Source organism: Helobdella robusta (assembly GCF_000326865.2).
Source record: "Helobdella robusta unplaced genomic scaffold HELROscaffold_27, whole genome shotgun sequence".
Lineage (NCBI taxonomy): Eukaryota > Metazoa > Annelida > Clitellata > Rhynchobdellida > Glossiphoniidae > Helobdella > Helobdella robusta.
Window position 1 is genome coordinate 1,869,455 of NW_008704392.1, and position 19,131 is coordinate 1,888,585.

A 19,131-nucleotide genomic window follows, 5' to 3' on the forward strand; every position below is an offset into this window, starting at 1 on the left:
CTGTTCAAACTTTTCAACCTCTCAAGAGAGCTGACAGTGTCAAAATTTTAAAAACAACGTCATATCTTAGAAATGTAACAACACGCTAAACAAAGTTATGTTTTTTCTGTTTTCAAATAAAAGCCATCTCAAGAGTAAATCCTAACCGATGCAAATAAAAACCACACGACATTCCGAACATTGGAACGTCAAGCGAAACGGCTCACGAATAGCAACGTCGAAATAAACACTATTTAGTTAATTAAATCATAATGGCTCGCGTTACGTCTCCGTATGATGCAAACGATAAAAAACGAGCTGTGAAGAAATGTATCCAATCTTCAAATGCACCAGCTGATGTTAGAAGCGGATGTCTTGAAAGAAGTAAAATGACATTTCTAATTTTATTTTTCTATTTTTTCTAATCATTTAATCACAACATTTCTAATCACAGCATGTCGACCTCGATCTATCTAATCCTATTTTCTATCTTTTCTTACGGGCTGAGCCGTCTCTCTGAATGAAAGAGTATCCGGAGCCTGGATGATAAACAAAAAAAAAGAGATAATACCAGGCAATCCTTGGTTCAAACACCGAACCAGTTTACGGCCTTCAAATTGTGACTGAGAAGGACTCGTTGTAAAAAAAACGAACGGTACTTCAAAACTTTAACTTTATAAATTGGATATTTAAAAAACTACGAGTCAAAAAGAGGGAAATCATAAACTTATGTATGCCTGCATAAGTTAAACGAAAAAATCATCAAACAAGAATCTTTATTCATCTCTCATAGAATTAAATTTTGCAGAATGCTTTACTCTCAAGATGACCAATCAATTAGTTAATAATCTAATTATTTAATTAATAATTAACTAATTACATTAAAAAAATATAACACTTCTAAACCCACTGTGTATATATACATTATAAGAACTATTGAAATTCTCAGATACCCGTCCAACGTTCGAAAATTACATTAAAAATACCATTACATCAAGCGTATAATTACGTTTTAATTGATCACCACATAAACACATTACATCACAAATTTTATGTTTCATTACATCACATGTACGTCATCAAACGCAGAAATCTTTACATTCTGTGTATCATTAAACCTCAGTATCATTACATATCTGTAGTATCATTAAACCCCGGTATCATTACATATCTGTAGTATCATTACGTAAGACGTATCAAGAACACACGCATGTATCATCAGCTTTACACAGTATGCATCGACATCACGTCATAGGTATCAATTACATTATCTATTCGATATTTTTTCTAAAAAAAATTAAACAAACAGAAGCCGTGCTAACGATAACAACCATTTTGTTATATGACATTATAAAGCTTAAACGTTTTTAATGAAAACAAATATAATAATTTTCGTAATAAATATATAAATAAATAATAATTAAACAGTTTTTTAAAAAAGATAATAATGAGACAAAATTAATCAGATAAAGAATTTTATTTTCTACTATGGATTAAAAATACCAAAAAATAAATAAAGATATATATAGATAAAGAGATGAATATATATATATATATATATATATATATATATATATATATATATATACATACATATATATATATATATATAAATGACAACAATTACAAAATTTTTTCAAAAATCAACATACTACAGAATGGAGGACAATGATGCAAGAAAAAAAATCAACAACAACAACAACAACAATAATAATATAATGAAGAATAATTAAAAAATAATAATTAATAATAATAATATAAATAACAACGACGATCATTAATAGCAATAATAAAAATCCTAAAATACAAATAATTAATAATAATAATAATAACAAAACGAAATATGAATAAGTAGCATGCCATATAAAGGCATTATTACGTAAGAGATAATTTTTATTATTAATTACGTAAGAGATACCTAACACTGATTGATCAATGATGCAGATTAGTAACAATTAAGCAACGGATAAATAATAATTAGGTTACAGTTAAATAGCAATTGAGTAACGATTATAGACCGATTTGTTACAATTTTTGATGGAAAGGAAAAACCCCCTAAAAAATAAAAAGATTATAAAACAGTGTTGCATCAACCAATCAATAAATTAGTTTTATATCAATCAATCAATCAACCAATCAATTAGTTTTATATTAATCAATCAAAATCCAATCAATTATTGATTGATTGATATAAAACAGTGTTGCATCTCATCTTAATAATATACAAACAAACAAACAAACACACACACCACATACCACACACACACATACATTTATACATACACTCCCAGGATTCGATGAATAAATTTCAAATTGAAATAAATACAAATTACAGATAAACAAAGAGATAAACTTAAAAAGTGGCATAACTAAAAAAAGATTCTCTTGTGAAGAATTAAATTAATAATAGTAATAATTCATTAATAATTAACCAATAAAATAGCAATAACGTAATAATGGTAATAATAAAAAATTAAAAAATACATGAACATAGTTGCTATCACTATATTTATTACACTGCAATTTGTATATTATTAAACTGGCAATCGAAGCCGTATTCATTCAGATAGTATGTAAATAAAAAAAAACCCATTAAACTGGATTGAATGAGATAGAGAATGGATGGAGCGAATAAATGAAGTAACAAACATATGAATGAATGAATTAATTAATTAATGTATTAATGAAGGAATTGATAGTTTTAACTTTATTTGTATGAATTGCCAAAACAGATTGCGAATGAAATTTCGACATTGTTGAGAGCCACTGAACTGAATACATTAGAAATCGATATATGATATTCAAACTGCTTTAACACAATGTAGATTTTTCTAGAATGAAAATAAAACTATTAAACAATTACTCTGTCAGGAATACACACATACACATGCACGCACATACACACACACGCACACAAACTAACAAATTGTAAATTAAACTAAAAAAAAGAGTATACAGTCAATCAAACTAATCACAAGAAAAAAACCCAACAATTCAATAAATCACCAGAAATATAGTTTCCACCAATTAGCATGTACTTTATGATGTCGATTATTTAATCAGTATGTAAGAGGATTGCCGACAGAGGGATGGTATGTAACGAGAAAATAAACTACAAATGATATGATGCAATTACTGAGAAGAGAGAGAGAGAGAGAGAGAGAGAGAGAGAGAGGGAGGGGAAGGGAAAGAAAGAAAGGGAGAGAGAGAGGGAGAGAGAGAGAGAAGAAAAGATTCACTGTGATAGATCTTATTGATAAAAATTTTTATACCAAATCAAAGAGCCATTATTGATAATGATAAAGAATTTTATACCAAATCAAAATGAATAAATAAATAAATAGATAGACATTCAACTATCCGAAATTTTTAGACCATGCTTTATCCCCTAATGATTAAACTATATGGAGTAATTGTCAACCAGAGGTACCAGCATGCAGTTAAACATATATATAACAATAATTATATAAGTAATAGTAATAATAATAATTTTAATAATAATGATGACGATGACGACGGTATAATTTTATAATTAGCAATAATAATAATAATAATAATTATTATTATGATTATAATAATAAAACCGAAAACAGACAGATCAAATCAATTTATCAATAAATTCATTACCAAATTTTCAGAAAGATTTTCAAAACGTTAATAGGTAATAGCTCCAACGATAATTGAAATAATAATAATAATAATAAATAGAACAACAAAAAATAATAAAAATTACAAACCATAGTAATAAGAATAAACCATAATAATAATAATAAAAATAATAATTACACTAAAAGTGCATATATATATATATAACACATATATAGTTATATATATTTATATAACATGGATATATTTATAAATAATATATATAAATATATACATATGTATACAAAATTACATGTACATATATACATATATATGCATATATATATACATATATATGCACATATATGTATATATATATTTATAAGGTTTGTATAGGAATGATCAACAACATCCACTACTTCCAGTGTTTTGATTGTTCCCTACATCGATTCCAGGCTTGCTGGGATTAACATCCTTGCTCGGAGCCTGCTCAAGTTAAATATAATTATGTTGTAAATAATTATGTTGTAAATAATTATAGTTGTAAATAATTATGTTGTAGATAATTATATTTAATAATTATGGTCATAATTTCATTGTATTGCTATTTTCTATCATATCATTATTAAATTATTTGTTCGGTTGTTTATGGTTTTTATTATTTCAAGCGTTAGTTGGATGGAATGGATAAGTTCACAAGACTGGTTTGGTTTGTGTTCATCGAGGACTTCTGAGTTGACATATTAAGTTTTTAAGCTGTTTTAAACTCATACAATTGCTAGTTGAGTTTTCCAACAATTTGGCTATAGTAAAACTCTTCACAGTTTTTATACCCTTGCGAAATTATGGCACCATATATTAATTGAATATTATTAAATTATAATATGGATAAGCAAAAAGGGATAGGTAGGATAGATAGATAGATAGAGAAAAAAAATATTAGGAAGAGTTTACTTTATTTATGTTATCATCAGTAATGCGCAAACACACAGACACACACACACACCGCACAGACACACACAAGTAAAACAAGCCCATAATAGCAACATGAAAGAACATACACATACACATAGAGACGCACTCACATACGACCCACAACTATAGGTATACAGGCATATGTCACCCACTAATATGCAACACATTTCAATTGAAATCAACTAAACATTCATAAAATATGCATACAAACACGCGAGCCACACGCGCACAAACAAAAAAGAAGCAAGCACACACTTTGCGCACACACTTCACACACACCCAATTTTAAGATGTTTGTTTATTTATTTAAAAAATTTGAAAAAAAGAGAAAGATAATTGGATATAAAAAAAAGATTGAACCAGTGTAGAGGAATGTAGAAAATGCACCATACTGTTTGACTAACATGGTTGGAGCAGTGTATCATTACCATGCATATCATTAATATAATAATAATAATTATTATTATTATTCATAATATCTTACACATATGAAATGCACTAGCATGCTTGCAAGGCACAATCCCCACAAATGCAGGCACACATGTAGCAGGCATATACCATACACTTGTAACCAAATAAATAATCTCGTTAATAAATCTTCAAATGTATTTCCATTGATATCACTCATATCCACAGTTTACTAAGTTTTGTATTCAGGTTGTTGGCACATCATCAATCACATCATTACATGCCAACCGGTTGTCCATTCATAACATCATGTACTATGAACTAACTCAAGTATTATATGTTAATGTGCCAGTATTACTACTACAACTAACAACAACAACAATGACAACAACAACAACAATAATAAATATTAGTTATATAATAATTATTATTGTTGCAGTCCATTCACATTCATGTTATCAGCATGTTTCTCATAGGATTAGGTTTCTAAAACTCTTACTATAGAGCTATATATGTATGGATATTATATATACAAACATACATACGCACACGCAAGCACACATACACACATGCATGCATACATACTTGTGTACAAAAATTTGTCAGCTTTATTCAATATGGGAAAGAATCATTCAGAAAATGTTCTTGCATTTGTGTGTATTTATAAATGTATTTATTTACCAAACATAGAGCCAGCATATTCAATAAAATATACAAATAAACCATTAACTTGAACCTATTATGTGTCTGGCTTGTGAAAACATTATCTCTCAAAAAATAATTTAACTTCAATTTAACAGTCTTCAAATATATGGAATGTTTGTTTAACACAAACTGGATATAGTATTAAATGATGAAAAAAACATGTGTTTATGTGTGTATGTTTGTATGTCTGTTTGTATGTATGTGTGTATGTATGTATGAGTGTATGTATGTTTGTATGTATGTACGTATGTTTGTATGTATGTGTATGTGTGTGTATATGCATCCATGTATGAGCAATTTAACATTTAGCAATACAAATGCTATTAACTTTACAGTTGTTCACACATATGCACACTTGCATAAATACATAAATGTACTGTATATACAGTACAACCACATGCACACATGAATAATGCTAATATTAGGAATAACAAAAAATGAAAGCTAAAACAACAGTAGTAATAAAGGCAATAAGAAATAAAAATATAGACAGGCAGACAAACAAATAGATAAACAGACAGACAAATAGATAGACAAACAGAAAGACATAGACAGACAAACAGAAAGATAGACATACAGAAAGACATAGACAGACATACATAGACTGATAGACAAACCTTATCTAGAATGGCTTGTGCCAACTGTAAGAATGCTCTCTCAACATTGACATTACTTTTAGCACTGGTCTCAAGAAATGGGATGTGATGCTGGTCTGCTATCTATTATGATTTATTATATTAATATTATTATTGCTATAATTAATTTATTACGACAATCTAATATAAGTACAACATAATTTAATATTAAATATAATATAATTATAATATAATATATAGAATAATAATAATAATAATAATTTGTCATTTAATACAGCATCTGTAGCGCCCAGGATGAGTTAAGAATAATTATTTGAATATAGTTTTATAATTACTCAATTGTACTTAAATAGAAACTAAATTATAATTTAATAATTATAAAGTTATAGTTGACCTCTTGACCCTTCTCCTTAGGGACCTGCCTCCTGTCCTCCATATCACATTTGTTTCCAAGAATCATCTTCTCAACGTCAGCATTGGCATGCTTGTTGTGTGAAAGAGAAAGAGTTATAATTAATTAATCAATTAATTAATTAATTAATTGAAAATAATAAAAAAAAACATGAATAGAAGAGAGAATTATTATAAACATATTGTAACATAATAAAATTACAAGTAAATAAACAAATAGATAGATGAATATTTAGATAGTTAGATAGGTTAATCAAAGCCATTCTTTTAGTTCACTATTTATACCGGTTTGTACATACAATTGTATCATGCATTTACCAAATAAAATTGTTACTGAATTGGATAGATATATGGATGGATAGATAGATAGTTAGATAGATATATAGAGAGATAGATATGTAAAGTAGATAGATAGATGAAAATTTACAGATTAGTATTAATTGATAATCATTTATTAATCACCATTAATGTTAAAATCGTGCAAACCTCGTCAATATAGCGTAGCCATTTTGAAATATTTTCAAACGTTTTCAGACTGGTTATGTCGTAGACCAGTATGATCCCCATGGCCCCTCTATAATAAGATGTTGTTATTGTGTGGAACCTCTCCTGGCCGGCTGTGTCCCTGTACGAGTGACGGTGTGTATGTGTGTGGTGGTAGTGTGTATACGTGGTAGTGTGTATGCGTGGTGGTGTGTATGTGGTAGTGTGTATGCAAGGTGGTGTGTATGTGTGGTAGTGTGTATGTGTGGGAGCGTCAGTTTGTTTATATGCGTTTGTCTGTGTATGAGATTATAATTAAAATTTATTAAAATTAAATTTTACCATATCTGAAGCTTTATTTTTTTGCCTCCAAGCTCCACTGTCTTGATTTTGAAATCAATCCCTAAAAGTTTAAAAAATCCAAATGGAGAAAAAATAAATATTTATTAAAATGTTAAACAATTATAAAATACAAATTATTAAAAAAGATTAAGATGAGCCTTAAAACATAAAAGGGGGCACTCATTGTTATTATTAAAATGTTAAACAATTATAAAATACAAATTATTAAAAAAGATTAAGATGAGCCTTAAAACATAAAAGGGGGCACTCATTGTATTAATAGAATGAAATATGGACATTTTGAAACAGAAATAACAATAAATAATTTATAAAACAAATTAAATTTAACTTTTAATGATTTGATTGTGTCATTGTATTGTGACAAAGAAAAAATTTTTAAAAATTATGGTAGTGACCTATGGTAGAAATAAACGTCGTGTTAAATGCGTCGTCTGAAAATCTGAACAGCAGACATGTTTTTCCGACTCCGGAGTCCCCAATTAGGAGAAGTTTGAAGAGCAAATCGTACGTTTTCTTGGCCATTTTTAAGAATTCTTATTCCTTTCTTTCTTTCACTGAATGCCGGATCTAATAATTTTAGGACAAAGTTGATAGGACGAGTGACTTGTTATTTAAGTAAATCTAATTCACTTATTAAAATATTATATTCTTATTGAGACTGAATTTATAAACTTTTAACAATATTTTTTAGATATTTTTGAACAATTTAAATGTTTGAGACAATATAATAAAAAACAATCTCAAAAAGAAACTAAATCGCAAAATGGAGATACAAAAGTTATGAATGTAAGAAGACACTTGAGTAATAAAAATATTTTCATATATATATATATATATAGAGAGAGAGAGATACAGAATCATAGAGTTTGATATACATTCTATCACAACATAACCACTTTATTCATACTTTGATACATTTAAAACCCTCAATTTTTAGTATTTTATTAATATATTGTTTTCTTTTTCAAATTATTGACAAAAATTGAAGTTCGTGACTCAAATTTTTAAATGTTTTATAACCACGTCAAATTTTAAGCTCAACAAAAATAAGTAAATAAAGCAACACAAATACTTTATGTAATTATTTATTTGAGAGATTTTTCGCAGATGTGAAAAACACACTAGAACACAATCTCACATACATCCATACGCCGACCATGTCATCATAAGACTCCGGGATGCACTAATTATGATAAGGAGAATCGGAAAATGAGAGAGAAAGAAAGAGAAAAAAGAGAAAAAGAGAGAGATAGCAAAAAAAATAAAAGAAATACGACGACATGACGAAACGAAGACGAACGAATCCCGGAAAAAACGACACTTCGTAAATGTTTTTTCTTTCTGTTTCTTGTACGCTGACAAAATTGTCGTGAATGAGTGCAACATGATTTATAACTTCATAAACAATATCTAATTGAAAATGTCAACTGTTGTTTGTGAAAAAATACAAAAAAGTGCGTATTTCAAAAAATATTTGTTAAGGTAACATGAATATAATTTGCGGATACAACAATATAATTATTGCAACAATATCAGATAATCAAACAATGTCTTATAAATTACATGCAGATACCATGGATATATATTCATGGCAGATACAGACACATAAATACAAACATAAGCGCATACACACACGTACACAGATACATAGGCGTGCATAGAAACGAACAAACACAAACAATTAACATGACAATTGAAAATCTCAAGTCTTGAATAAATGCTTTACTGACAACAACAAATGAAAAAAACACTTGAAAAATGCATAAAAACATGAATACTGAAATTAGCAATTTTCAACTAAAAATACAAGGATTACGTACATTTGTAAACGCATTAATTTATACAAATAAATATTCGTGTATATATACTTTTGTAAGCGTATTAGTAGAGATGCACCGAATTATCGGCGAAAATTCGGCATCGGCTATTTGAAAGGCCTTTGGCTTCGGTCGAATAGTTAAGTAGATTATCGGTTTGGCCACTTGACTATTCGACAAAATCGCTGTCGGTGCACCTCTAATAGAGAGGCGTGTATATAGTTGTACTCTTGTATTGTGTATGAAATTTCACGTTATTATTACAGGCAGTATATTGCATATTATAAGGGGACAGAAAATAACAATGGGGAAAAAATATGAACATTAAAATGACAAGTTAATTATTAATTATAACAATGAAAACAACAACAATAACAACAATAATAAGAATAATAATTAATAATAATAACAAAACAATAGTGACGATAATAATCTTAATCATAACGCATGCGGCATTAACCATCGAAACTACTATTCAGGAGGTGTGAGACTTCGGTTGGGCCTGATCTCTCACCATCACGGCCCCACTGTTAATGTATTAATTGATTGATTGAACAATTAATTAATTAATTAATTAATTGATCAATCAAATGAGCCAGTTGGTCGGCCGGTCGGTCAGTCAACCAATCAATCAGTCAATCAACAAGCAAATTCATAATTTAAAACGATGACAGAATGAACAGAGCATGAAGAGACATTTCCTATCCAAAATACCCGACAACCATCCACCATCCAACACACCTTGTAGAACTTCCTAGACATGATGACAGCAGCAACGACGATAGTCACTAAGACAAAGAGACCCCCAACAACGATGCACATGAATATCAGGCCTCGCCCTATCAACCTCGGCCCGTTCAGTAGACTATACAATCTCAGGGCCGAACGCTCATTTATGGAAGCGCTCTGGATGAGAGAATTTCGAAACGATCTATGAATCCCTTATTTGAAAGTAAGATAACTTTGACTTGATGGTACAATGACCATTGTGAATACCACCACTACTCGATGGTATAATGGTTAAAGTGCCTGGCGGTACTGTCGCAGTGGCCGAGTTCGAATGCAGAGTAATCCCCGACTCTCACATGCAACGTGCTTTTCTCGTTTGCTGATACCTCCTAGACAACATACTTGACAATGATCGTAAAAACAATAGCTATAATAATAATAATAATAATAATAATAATAATAATAATAATAATAATAATAATAATAAAGTGAAATGAATAAATAATAAAAACAAATAATTTTTTCTAGGCTCCACCTCTTCCGCCCACATGAGGGGAAATATGATCGGCTCTTTGATGACCCATGATGACCTTGACAACAACAATATTATAATTATATCATATTATATCGAATTATAATAATATAATTATAATATAATAATATAAACATAACTGTAATATAATAAAATATATATACAACTATAATATAATAATAGAAAAGTAGAGTAAATAAATTACGGTAAATAAATTTAAGAACACATAAGCAAGCATATACGTTTATACATTAATACATTATAATCATCGAGATTTTTATAATAATAATAAAATATAATCATCATCATCATCATCGTCGTTATCTTTATCGTCATCACATCACAAACTTGAATGTTGTATACTTCTGCAGCATGAAATTGATTTGAAGTCTTTTATGAGCCTCTAGAACGAAACCCGACATCTTAAGGATTGTGTATCGTACATCATCATCATCATCGTCATAATTATAATAATCATCATCATCATCGTCATATTCATCATTATCACCATCATCATCATCGTCGTCATTATCATCAGTATCGCTATCGGCACCACAGTCCTCATCGTGATCAACAAAAAACTCAATAGGACTTAACATCAAAGAATGTTAGGTGTAATTTTATGCATAATCATCACCACCGTCATCACCACCATCATCATCATTATCAAAAACACCATCACCACCATCATCATCATTATCATCACCATCGTCATCATTATCGGCCAACAGAACATAGTTGCTCTTTGAAGTATCACACTGCTTGGAGTTGCCAGCTCCATCACCCTCATTATCATCATCATCACCGCCACCATTGCCATCATCCTCATCATCATCATCATCATCCTCATCATTGGAGAACTCACAGGCTCGACGTGAACGTAGGATTGATGTAGGGCCAAGTTAGGCTTCATACCAACGACAGCGTCCGTGTATTCGGCGTCACCGTACAAAAAGTGGGGCAGTGAGACAATAACCGGAGCGCCATCTAGAGTTCAAAAAATAAATATAATATATATATGACATCATTACGAACCACGTCAGAAGAAATTAAATCACAGACCACATGACGTCATAAACATCAAATAACCACCTAAATCACATCACGTTGAATCACAAGACATCATGACAGCAAGAAATATCATTAAATCGTCACTAAACCACCTCAAAACACGGTGACATCAAACAACTTGTACCCAAACAACATCACACTTTGCAACTACCTACCAAACTACCAACCAACCAACCAACCAACCAACCAACCAACCAACCAACCAACCAACCATCCAACCAGCCAGCCAACCAACCAACCAACCATCCAACCGACCAACCATCCAACCAACCAACCATTGCACAGACTGACGTCAAGCACACCGGCTTTCAGACAGTGTGGATACTCGGGGAGGCAAAAACACCTATTGGCCTCTTCATACCTAGGATCCCTCAAAACGGTCTCAGGAACCGTGTACTTCATGGAGTTCAGTTGGTATATTGTAGTAGTTGAGTTGTACAGCATGTACATTGATCTACATAGATCAGGACTGAATAGGTATAGTGTATCAGATTCGCTTATTAACGGGTGCCAGAAGGAACCATCTGTGATTGTGTGTTTGTTTGTGTGCGTGTGTGTGTGCGTGCACGCGTACGTGTGTGTGCGTGTAATCAATCAACGCACATTAACGAAACTTAAAAAATACAAATAAATGAATGAATGAATGAATGAATGTATAAATGAATGAATAAATGAATTTATAAATAAATGAATGAAAGAATGGATAATAAATTAATGAATTAGTTCACCCGTTCCGTTAATCATGTTGCATGCATCTCCAGACCAAGATGATAGATGGCTGAAAAGAATGCAGTCGAATGAATAAATGAACAAATGAATGAACGAATGAACAAATGAACAAATAAATGAGCTATAATTATAATTAATTAATTAACAGAATGAGCACGAAAACCTGTTTCCTCTCCAGGAATTAATCCTACCAACTTGGCTAATGTCATAGGCGCCAGTAGATATATTGTACTCGTTGTGCATGGAACCATTACTATTGTTCTGCTCACATGCAATAAGAAAAAAGTAAATCTTTATAATTTTTATTGGCTTCAGGATAGTGCAGTGGTTAAGATGTCTGGCACTTGAGTTGCAGTGACTGGATTCGAATGCCAAAGCATCCCTGAAAGGAAAAAATGTCGGCAAGTGCTAGCTACTAACATTGACATATATGCCAAAAGTAGGAAATCGAATGGGAGGCAAATGGAGTTCTGCCAGTTTTCTGTTGATGTCGTCTGCCAGGGACATGTTGAAGCCCCACAACAACTCAAAAACTGTCCTCTTCTCTATCAGTTTTTCACCATTTAGTATGAAGCCAATCAATTTCAATATGATTTCTGGGAACATTTTCTCCAACAGTTTAGATATAACCTAAGAGATATTTTTCAATCGTTTTGTTTTTGGTATACAATTTTTTATTGTTAAAATATTGAAATATTTTATTCTACATATAATCTTCATTAATTATAAAAATAAATAAAATAAAATAAATAATTGATAAATAAATAAATAAATAATTAATACATGCAACCATGCCTTAATAATAATAATCATAATTTAGTGAGTCAATCAAGTCCAAAAATCAGGCATAAGTGATTTCTATGAAATTCAATAAAAAAATAGTAAAACTGGTAAACAGTAACTGACGAGAGATTGAAATTATGTTGTTGAAAAAGGAAATTAGAGATAACAAATTATTAAAAAGTGAAGCAAGCAGGCATGTCTTACCAGTACAGGAATATTCAATGTATAGATGACATCACTTTCATTCAATATGTTGGTTGGGAGGAATGTGTAGAACTTCTGCTCCTTGTATGATAAACTCTCATTGTTTGAGCTGTACACTATGTTCACTTTATTTCTTATTTCCCTAGTGTGGCGATATATAAGACAAAAAATTAATGAACATTTTATAAATTTATTCATACTTAAATACATAAATTTAAATAACACATCTTTTTAAATATTATAAATTTAACTTTCATTTAAATTAGAAATATTTAAAAATGATGAAATTTTTAAATTTATTAGATACATGTTGGATGCCTGGCAATGCTATTGCTATTATTTATATGAAACATACATACATATTTGGTCGGTTTGTTATTGATATCTCTTAAAAAAATATTAAAAAAAATTGTAAAGAAAAAATAAATATCAAACCTGTAGGCGTAAGGGCCAACTTGCTGGACAACTGGTTTAGCTCCTCTGGAGAATTCTTCGTAATTTGTGACATTGAAAAAGTAGAAGCTCATGTAGACAGGAACAGGTGGCTGTAGCCAGTTGGCATATGCCTCTGTTCCATTTAACAAGTTGAGGTTCTGTAGTGAAATAATAGAAATGCTTTTAGTTTAGTTAAGATATTTTTCAATGAACTACTTCTACTCCACTTCTACTGTACATTACACCACTACCTATGCTCACTAAATTAGTTAGAGGGCAATAGTATTTAATTAAAAATTAGAAAAATTAGGTTATTCTGATAATTGGAATATTGGAATTTGAACAGGACCAACCTTCTGCAGTTTCTTTTCCACAAAACAGTCAAAGAAATAATTGAAGGACACCCCAACAGTCAACAAAACCATTCCAATAACAAAGAAAATTGCTAGTACAGTCGACCTCGACATTTTTTAATTTTAATTTAAATAAAAAATAGTAATTGGTGGTTTTTTATTTTATACCATTTATAAGTAGAGTACTAGTACTCTAAAAGTTACTAAAAAAATAAGAACTCTTTGCAAGTAAATTGAAGTTTAATTGATTAATTTGCTATCAAAGTCTAAATTTATTAAATTTTTGTACAAGAAATTAATTTCTATTTCTTCTTTTGCGTGGTAAAGTTAATAAAGGTTTGTTCCTTTTAAAATAAAATACCGATGTTGAAAAGTAAATTTTAAGTAAAAAATTGTGTAAAGTAACGAATTCTACTTATTTCAAACGGCAAAACTGGAAATTCGTTCTGAGTTTTAAAAGCATTTAACTTGACCGATTTTTATCTATTTATGTACTGAGAATAGTATTTTAAATATATGGTAAAGTTTGTTTTAAAAAACCACTGCAAACCCAACAACCGGGAGGGGGGGCTACCGTTTTACATATTTCAGCTATAAACATAGCCACAATAACTTTTCCATTAAATTAATAATCGTACGATTTGTTATAATAAGAACGCAAAAAAAACATTTTCATAACAGGGAAACCAATCCAATTTGTTAAATTTTTTTAGAGAATTATATTCAGTTAGTTAGATCAATAACGTTAAGCAATTGAAAGATGAATCATGATGGGACTTTAGAATCTTGAAAATCATTTTATTTTAATTTAAAAGACTTTAGCTCATTTTCCAGATTTCTTAGCGGCCCGTTTTGCCGCTCTTCTTATCTGAAAAAAAATTATTATAAATTATAAAATCATTTTTCAAAAATAAACAAAATTGCCTAATAAAGTCAAATAAAATATAAAAAAACAATTAGACTACTTAATAATTGAACCACGGGATTCTTAATGAAGCCAGATCGACTTAAAAAATATTATTAATAAAAATAATAATAATAACAATAAAAATGTACGTGATGAAAACACACAGACCCTTCTGTTGTCCTTAATAGCCTGCTTCCTAGCTTTCCTTTCCCTAGTGGTCTCATCTTTGGACCTTTCCAACACAAGAAGTTTATTTCTATCTGGATCAAGTGGCATCTCATCGTCATCGTCTCCAGTATCTTTTTTGTTCACTGATGATGATGACGTTGATGATGACGTGTTAGTAGCAGTCGCTATCCGCGTCGGTCTTTTATCTCGTTTTTTTCTAATCATATCAGACTGTGGGGTGGGAAGTAAAGTAGTTGAAAAATAACTCTACGAATCCGCTGAGATGGATTTTTTAGATGTTGGTTTTGAAGCGTGTAGCTTGCTAAAAAATATATGAGATTTAATTTGTTTAATACCATTCATTACATATTTCAATTCGACTACGATTCATTAACATATAATTAACATTTTTCATAAAATTTTTTAACTTATCTATTATACAAGCCTACAACAAAATGCAATTAAATAATATAATATAACATAACATAATATAATATAAATGAACAAATAATGAACACATTAATATATCTGAAGTATTAAAATTTATCGTAAGAACTGCAATGAACAGACTTGCAAAAATGGAACATAGCACAAAAATCGATATTGAAATTGAAAAATTAATGTACTTTATATATTCTTTTTTCATTTTCTTATTAATTGATTTTAATTATAATAAAAAATAACTTACCACCATCTGAAGTGTGATGGTTTTTGGTTGGTTTCTGTAAGATGAACATGAAGAACCTGTTTGTAATGATGTAACAATGTAGTAGTCTAATGAAACATTAATAAACATTTAAGAAAATACAATTCATTAACATATTTCAAATCGACTACGATTCGTTAACATAAATTAACATTACTGCTCATATTGAAAGAATAAATTTCCAACAAAAACTTGAGCAGACCTGCAATACTACTATAACGGTTGGATACTATGGTTCTTTCTTCTAAATCATCATCCTCATCTTCCTCATCATCATCTTCGACATCATTCTTATCATCATCTTCATTTTCATCATCATCATTATCTTCGTCATCATCAACTTTACTAGGAACTTCCATATCAGTTTTGTGTGGTGATTTCGTGCTTAGGTAAGGAAGTATGTGAGATTTGTCGTGGCTGGGCTCGAAGTCTTTCATTTTTCTTTGCAAAAAAGAATTTGAAAAAAAAAATTTTTTGTTTATTAAGATATTTTAATACAATTTTATATATTACATTAATGTCAAATTAGCTATAACAGAAACCCCAACAACCAAATAACTAACATTTCTTTGTATCTGGACATATCTTGAAATTGGTTACTGAGCTGTTGGAAGACGTCTGATTTTAGCTGGTTGTTGTGAGCCTCAACTAACTCAACATCATCGTCGTCGTCGTCGTCATTTTTAAAATCTTTGTAGAACTGAAAAAGTGTGGAGTAATAAATATTTTATGAACGCACATTATGCAATTTTTCAACTTCTGTCATCCACCCACTCCTCATTCTTTGTCACTCAATCATTCACTCACTCATTAACTAACCACTTCACAATTTTTTCACACCTGTCACTCACTCATTCACTTGTTCGTTCATTATTAGTTCACTCATTCATTCCCTTACTCACTCACTTTTTCAAACTTTGCGTCAATAAATCGTAAGTTTTCGTTCCTCCTAATAACAGATGACGTCATAGAGGATCCGGTCACTCGAGAGACTACCTCATCACTGTCATCATCTTTATTATTACTACATTTCTTCCTTCCTGTTCTCTGTTTGATGTCTACATCAAAAGCATCCCCTCCACCACCATCAAAATAGTCACCATCATCACTGCCTTCATAAACGTTTTTATCGTAGTCGGGCAGAGTTTTAAAGTAACGACTTAGGTTGTCAACCATTTGTTTGCTAATTTTATGATCTTTGGTTTCTTTACGTTGCGTCTCGTCATCATCTTCGTCATTATTATTTTCTGATTTTAAAGTGTCATCATCATCATCTTCGTCATCATCATCTTCGTCATCATCAAATTCTCCCTCGTCCATTTTTTCTCTGAAAATAAAATATTTTTATAAAATATATTATGGACAAATATAGATTATAAATTAAATTCAAAAAACAAAAAAAAAACAAAAAACTAACCCATCATTAGCTTTGACGATAAAATCATCATCCATTTCATCATGTGGATCGACCTCCCCATCCAAAGCTGCCAATATGTCGGGGTCGAGGTCGGGATGTGGTCCTGTGTGTTAGTGTGTGTGTGTGTGAAAATGTGTTAGTGTGGGTTTCATAAGTGCGTATCTGTGTAAATGTGTTGGTGTAAATTTTTTCTAAGTAGCACAACTGCAATAAGTGAAAAAGGCAAATTGAAATGAAAAACTGTAAACTATAAGATAATAATTTAGTTCTTTTTCTAACAAAAATTAAAAACATTTCAGAAGAGTCTACTTAATAAATTGAAAGTTGATTAAAGTAAATGAATCAATGCAATTTAACAGAAACTAACCAGATACTGGAGCGGCCATGTTCAAAAGACCAACAACTGTTTCACCATTCGACGCAAACACAGACGATGGGAGGAGCAGTCTTGGCTAGGAAAAGTTTAAATAATAATTAAATCTCAAAAAATAAACTGATTAAATAGAATAAATAATGAAATCTGTTGATTAAAAATAAAATTTTAATATTTCATTTGTGTTGCAAAATGTTTTTGAAAAAACAATTAAAACCTTCAGACCTTTTCCTCAATTGGAACCTCCTTAAGCATATCACTGGATCTCTTGCCAACCCTGAATGAGTCAGGTTGGACCTGGTAAAACTCGTCGACATCCTTTAAATGCTTCAGATAGTTGTAATCATCATCGAAGTATATCCCATATTTTAGTTGTTCCTCTTTTTGAGAATTCTGTAGTGTAGGTAGATAGAATTTATTAATTAAATAAATTTTTTAGTTTTATTCTCCACTATTTTAAATCATTTCCATCATGTAATCACTTTCAAAGATGTTATCTAAGCTTGAAACAAGTTTAATCTGAATATAAATAATTAGATTTTTCATGTTTTTTAATTAATATCAATAATTAATAATACAATTAAATAAATATAATATAAAATAAAACTTTTGATCAGACATATTTTTACATGTTACATGCAGAAAATTAAACAAAAAATTGAAATAAATAGAATGTCGATAAACTTGCCACAAGAACTCTTTGAGGGGCTTCATCATTGGCCGCTTCTGGGTCCCTCTGACTCCTGTTCACTAAACTGAAAGTTATGGCATGTTTCTTGTCAATAAACTTTTTCTTTCCTCTTGGCTTAAAATTTAAAATTAATTTATAAAAACAAATTTCTCAATAAATCAAAAAAACAGTTTAATCACCATCTTTGATTAAGATTTATCCCGAATTATACAAATTTTAATACTTTTTCACTTCAAATGGTACGATAATGAGAAACTTAAAAGCAAACTACGTGAAATAAGCATAAACAAATGATTCGGAAAAATTTCAATATTTGCTACTTTATCTATTGTTCAGATGGCGATAACTAGAATAATGCATACACTTCGACTCTACGATTTGCAGCTTTAGATTCTCTTTGCATTAAAAAAAAGAACAAACGTTCAAAAATGTTTTATAAAAAAAACTTTCTGACAATTACTTAATGTAATATTTTGTGATTCAACAGCCATACATAATAAAAAATAGTAATGATTAGTGATTATTCTAATGTTTAAGTTGCGAAAATATAATCTGGGGAACTCAACTCTTAATCAAATGCAAGTTAACTTTAATGGTCCTAAATTCAGGAAATAACTGAAACGACTAAACATCTAGACTACCAACCAACCAAAATCCGATTTCCATTCATACTTAAAAGTCTATTGTTCAAAAAAGACATAATTTTTCATT

General features: G+C 30.0%; 3 protein-coding genes across 3 annotated transcripts; all 3 read right to left on the bottom strand.

Annotated features, from left to right (window-relative positions):
- Positions 1–1,039: 1,039 nt before the first annotated feature.
- HELRODRAFT_157126 (hypothetical protein) lies at positions 1,040–8,027 on the bottom strand (the record flags this gene model as incomplete). The annotated part of the gene is made up of 6 exons (XM_009020341.1): positions 1,040–1,081; positions 6,270–6,371; positions 6,643–6,732; positions 7,146–7,284; positions 7,485–7,545; positions 7,901–8,027. The coding sequence occupies 6 exons, from the start codon at positions 8,025–8,027 to the stop codon at positions 1,040–1,042; spliced, it is 561 nt and encodes a 186-aa protein (XP_009018589.1).
- A 551-nt stretch (positions 8,028–8,578) lies between these two features.
- Positions 8,579–14,272, bottom strand: HELRODRAFT_192040 (hypothetical protein; the record flags this gene model as incomplete). The annotated part of the gene is made up of 12 exons (XM_009020342.1): positions 8,579–8,688; positions 10,064–10,228; positions 10,587–10,641; positions 10,932–11,005; positions 11,449–11,570; positions 11,930–12,178; positions 12,383–12,432; positions 12,547–12,644; positions 12,804–13,013; positions 13,371–13,512; positions 13,806–13,963; positions 14,159–14,272. 12 exons carry the CDS (start codon positions 14,270–14,272, stop codon positions 8,587–8,589), a joined length of 1,539 nt encoding a protein of 512 aa, XP_009018590.1. The 3' UTR covers positions 8,579–8,586.
- Positions 14,273–14,981: 709 nt separating this feature from the next.
- Positions 14,982–18,602, bottom strand: HELRODRAFT_173738 (hypothetical protein; the record flags this gene model as incomplete). Its single annotated transcript, XM_009020343.1, has 11 exons — positions 14,982–15,026; positions 15,234–15,464; positions 15,922–15,977; positions 16,142–16,380; positions 16,503–16,639; positions 16,846–17,266; positions 17,357–17,459; positions 17,724–17,808; positions 17,955–18,122; positions 18,427–18,534; positions 18,600–18,602. 11 exons carry the CDS (start codon positions 18,600–18,602, stop codon positions 14,982–14,984), a joined length of 1,596 nt encoding a protein of 531 aa, XP_009018591.1.
- Between the last annotated feature and the right edge of the window lie 529 nt (positions 18,603–19,131).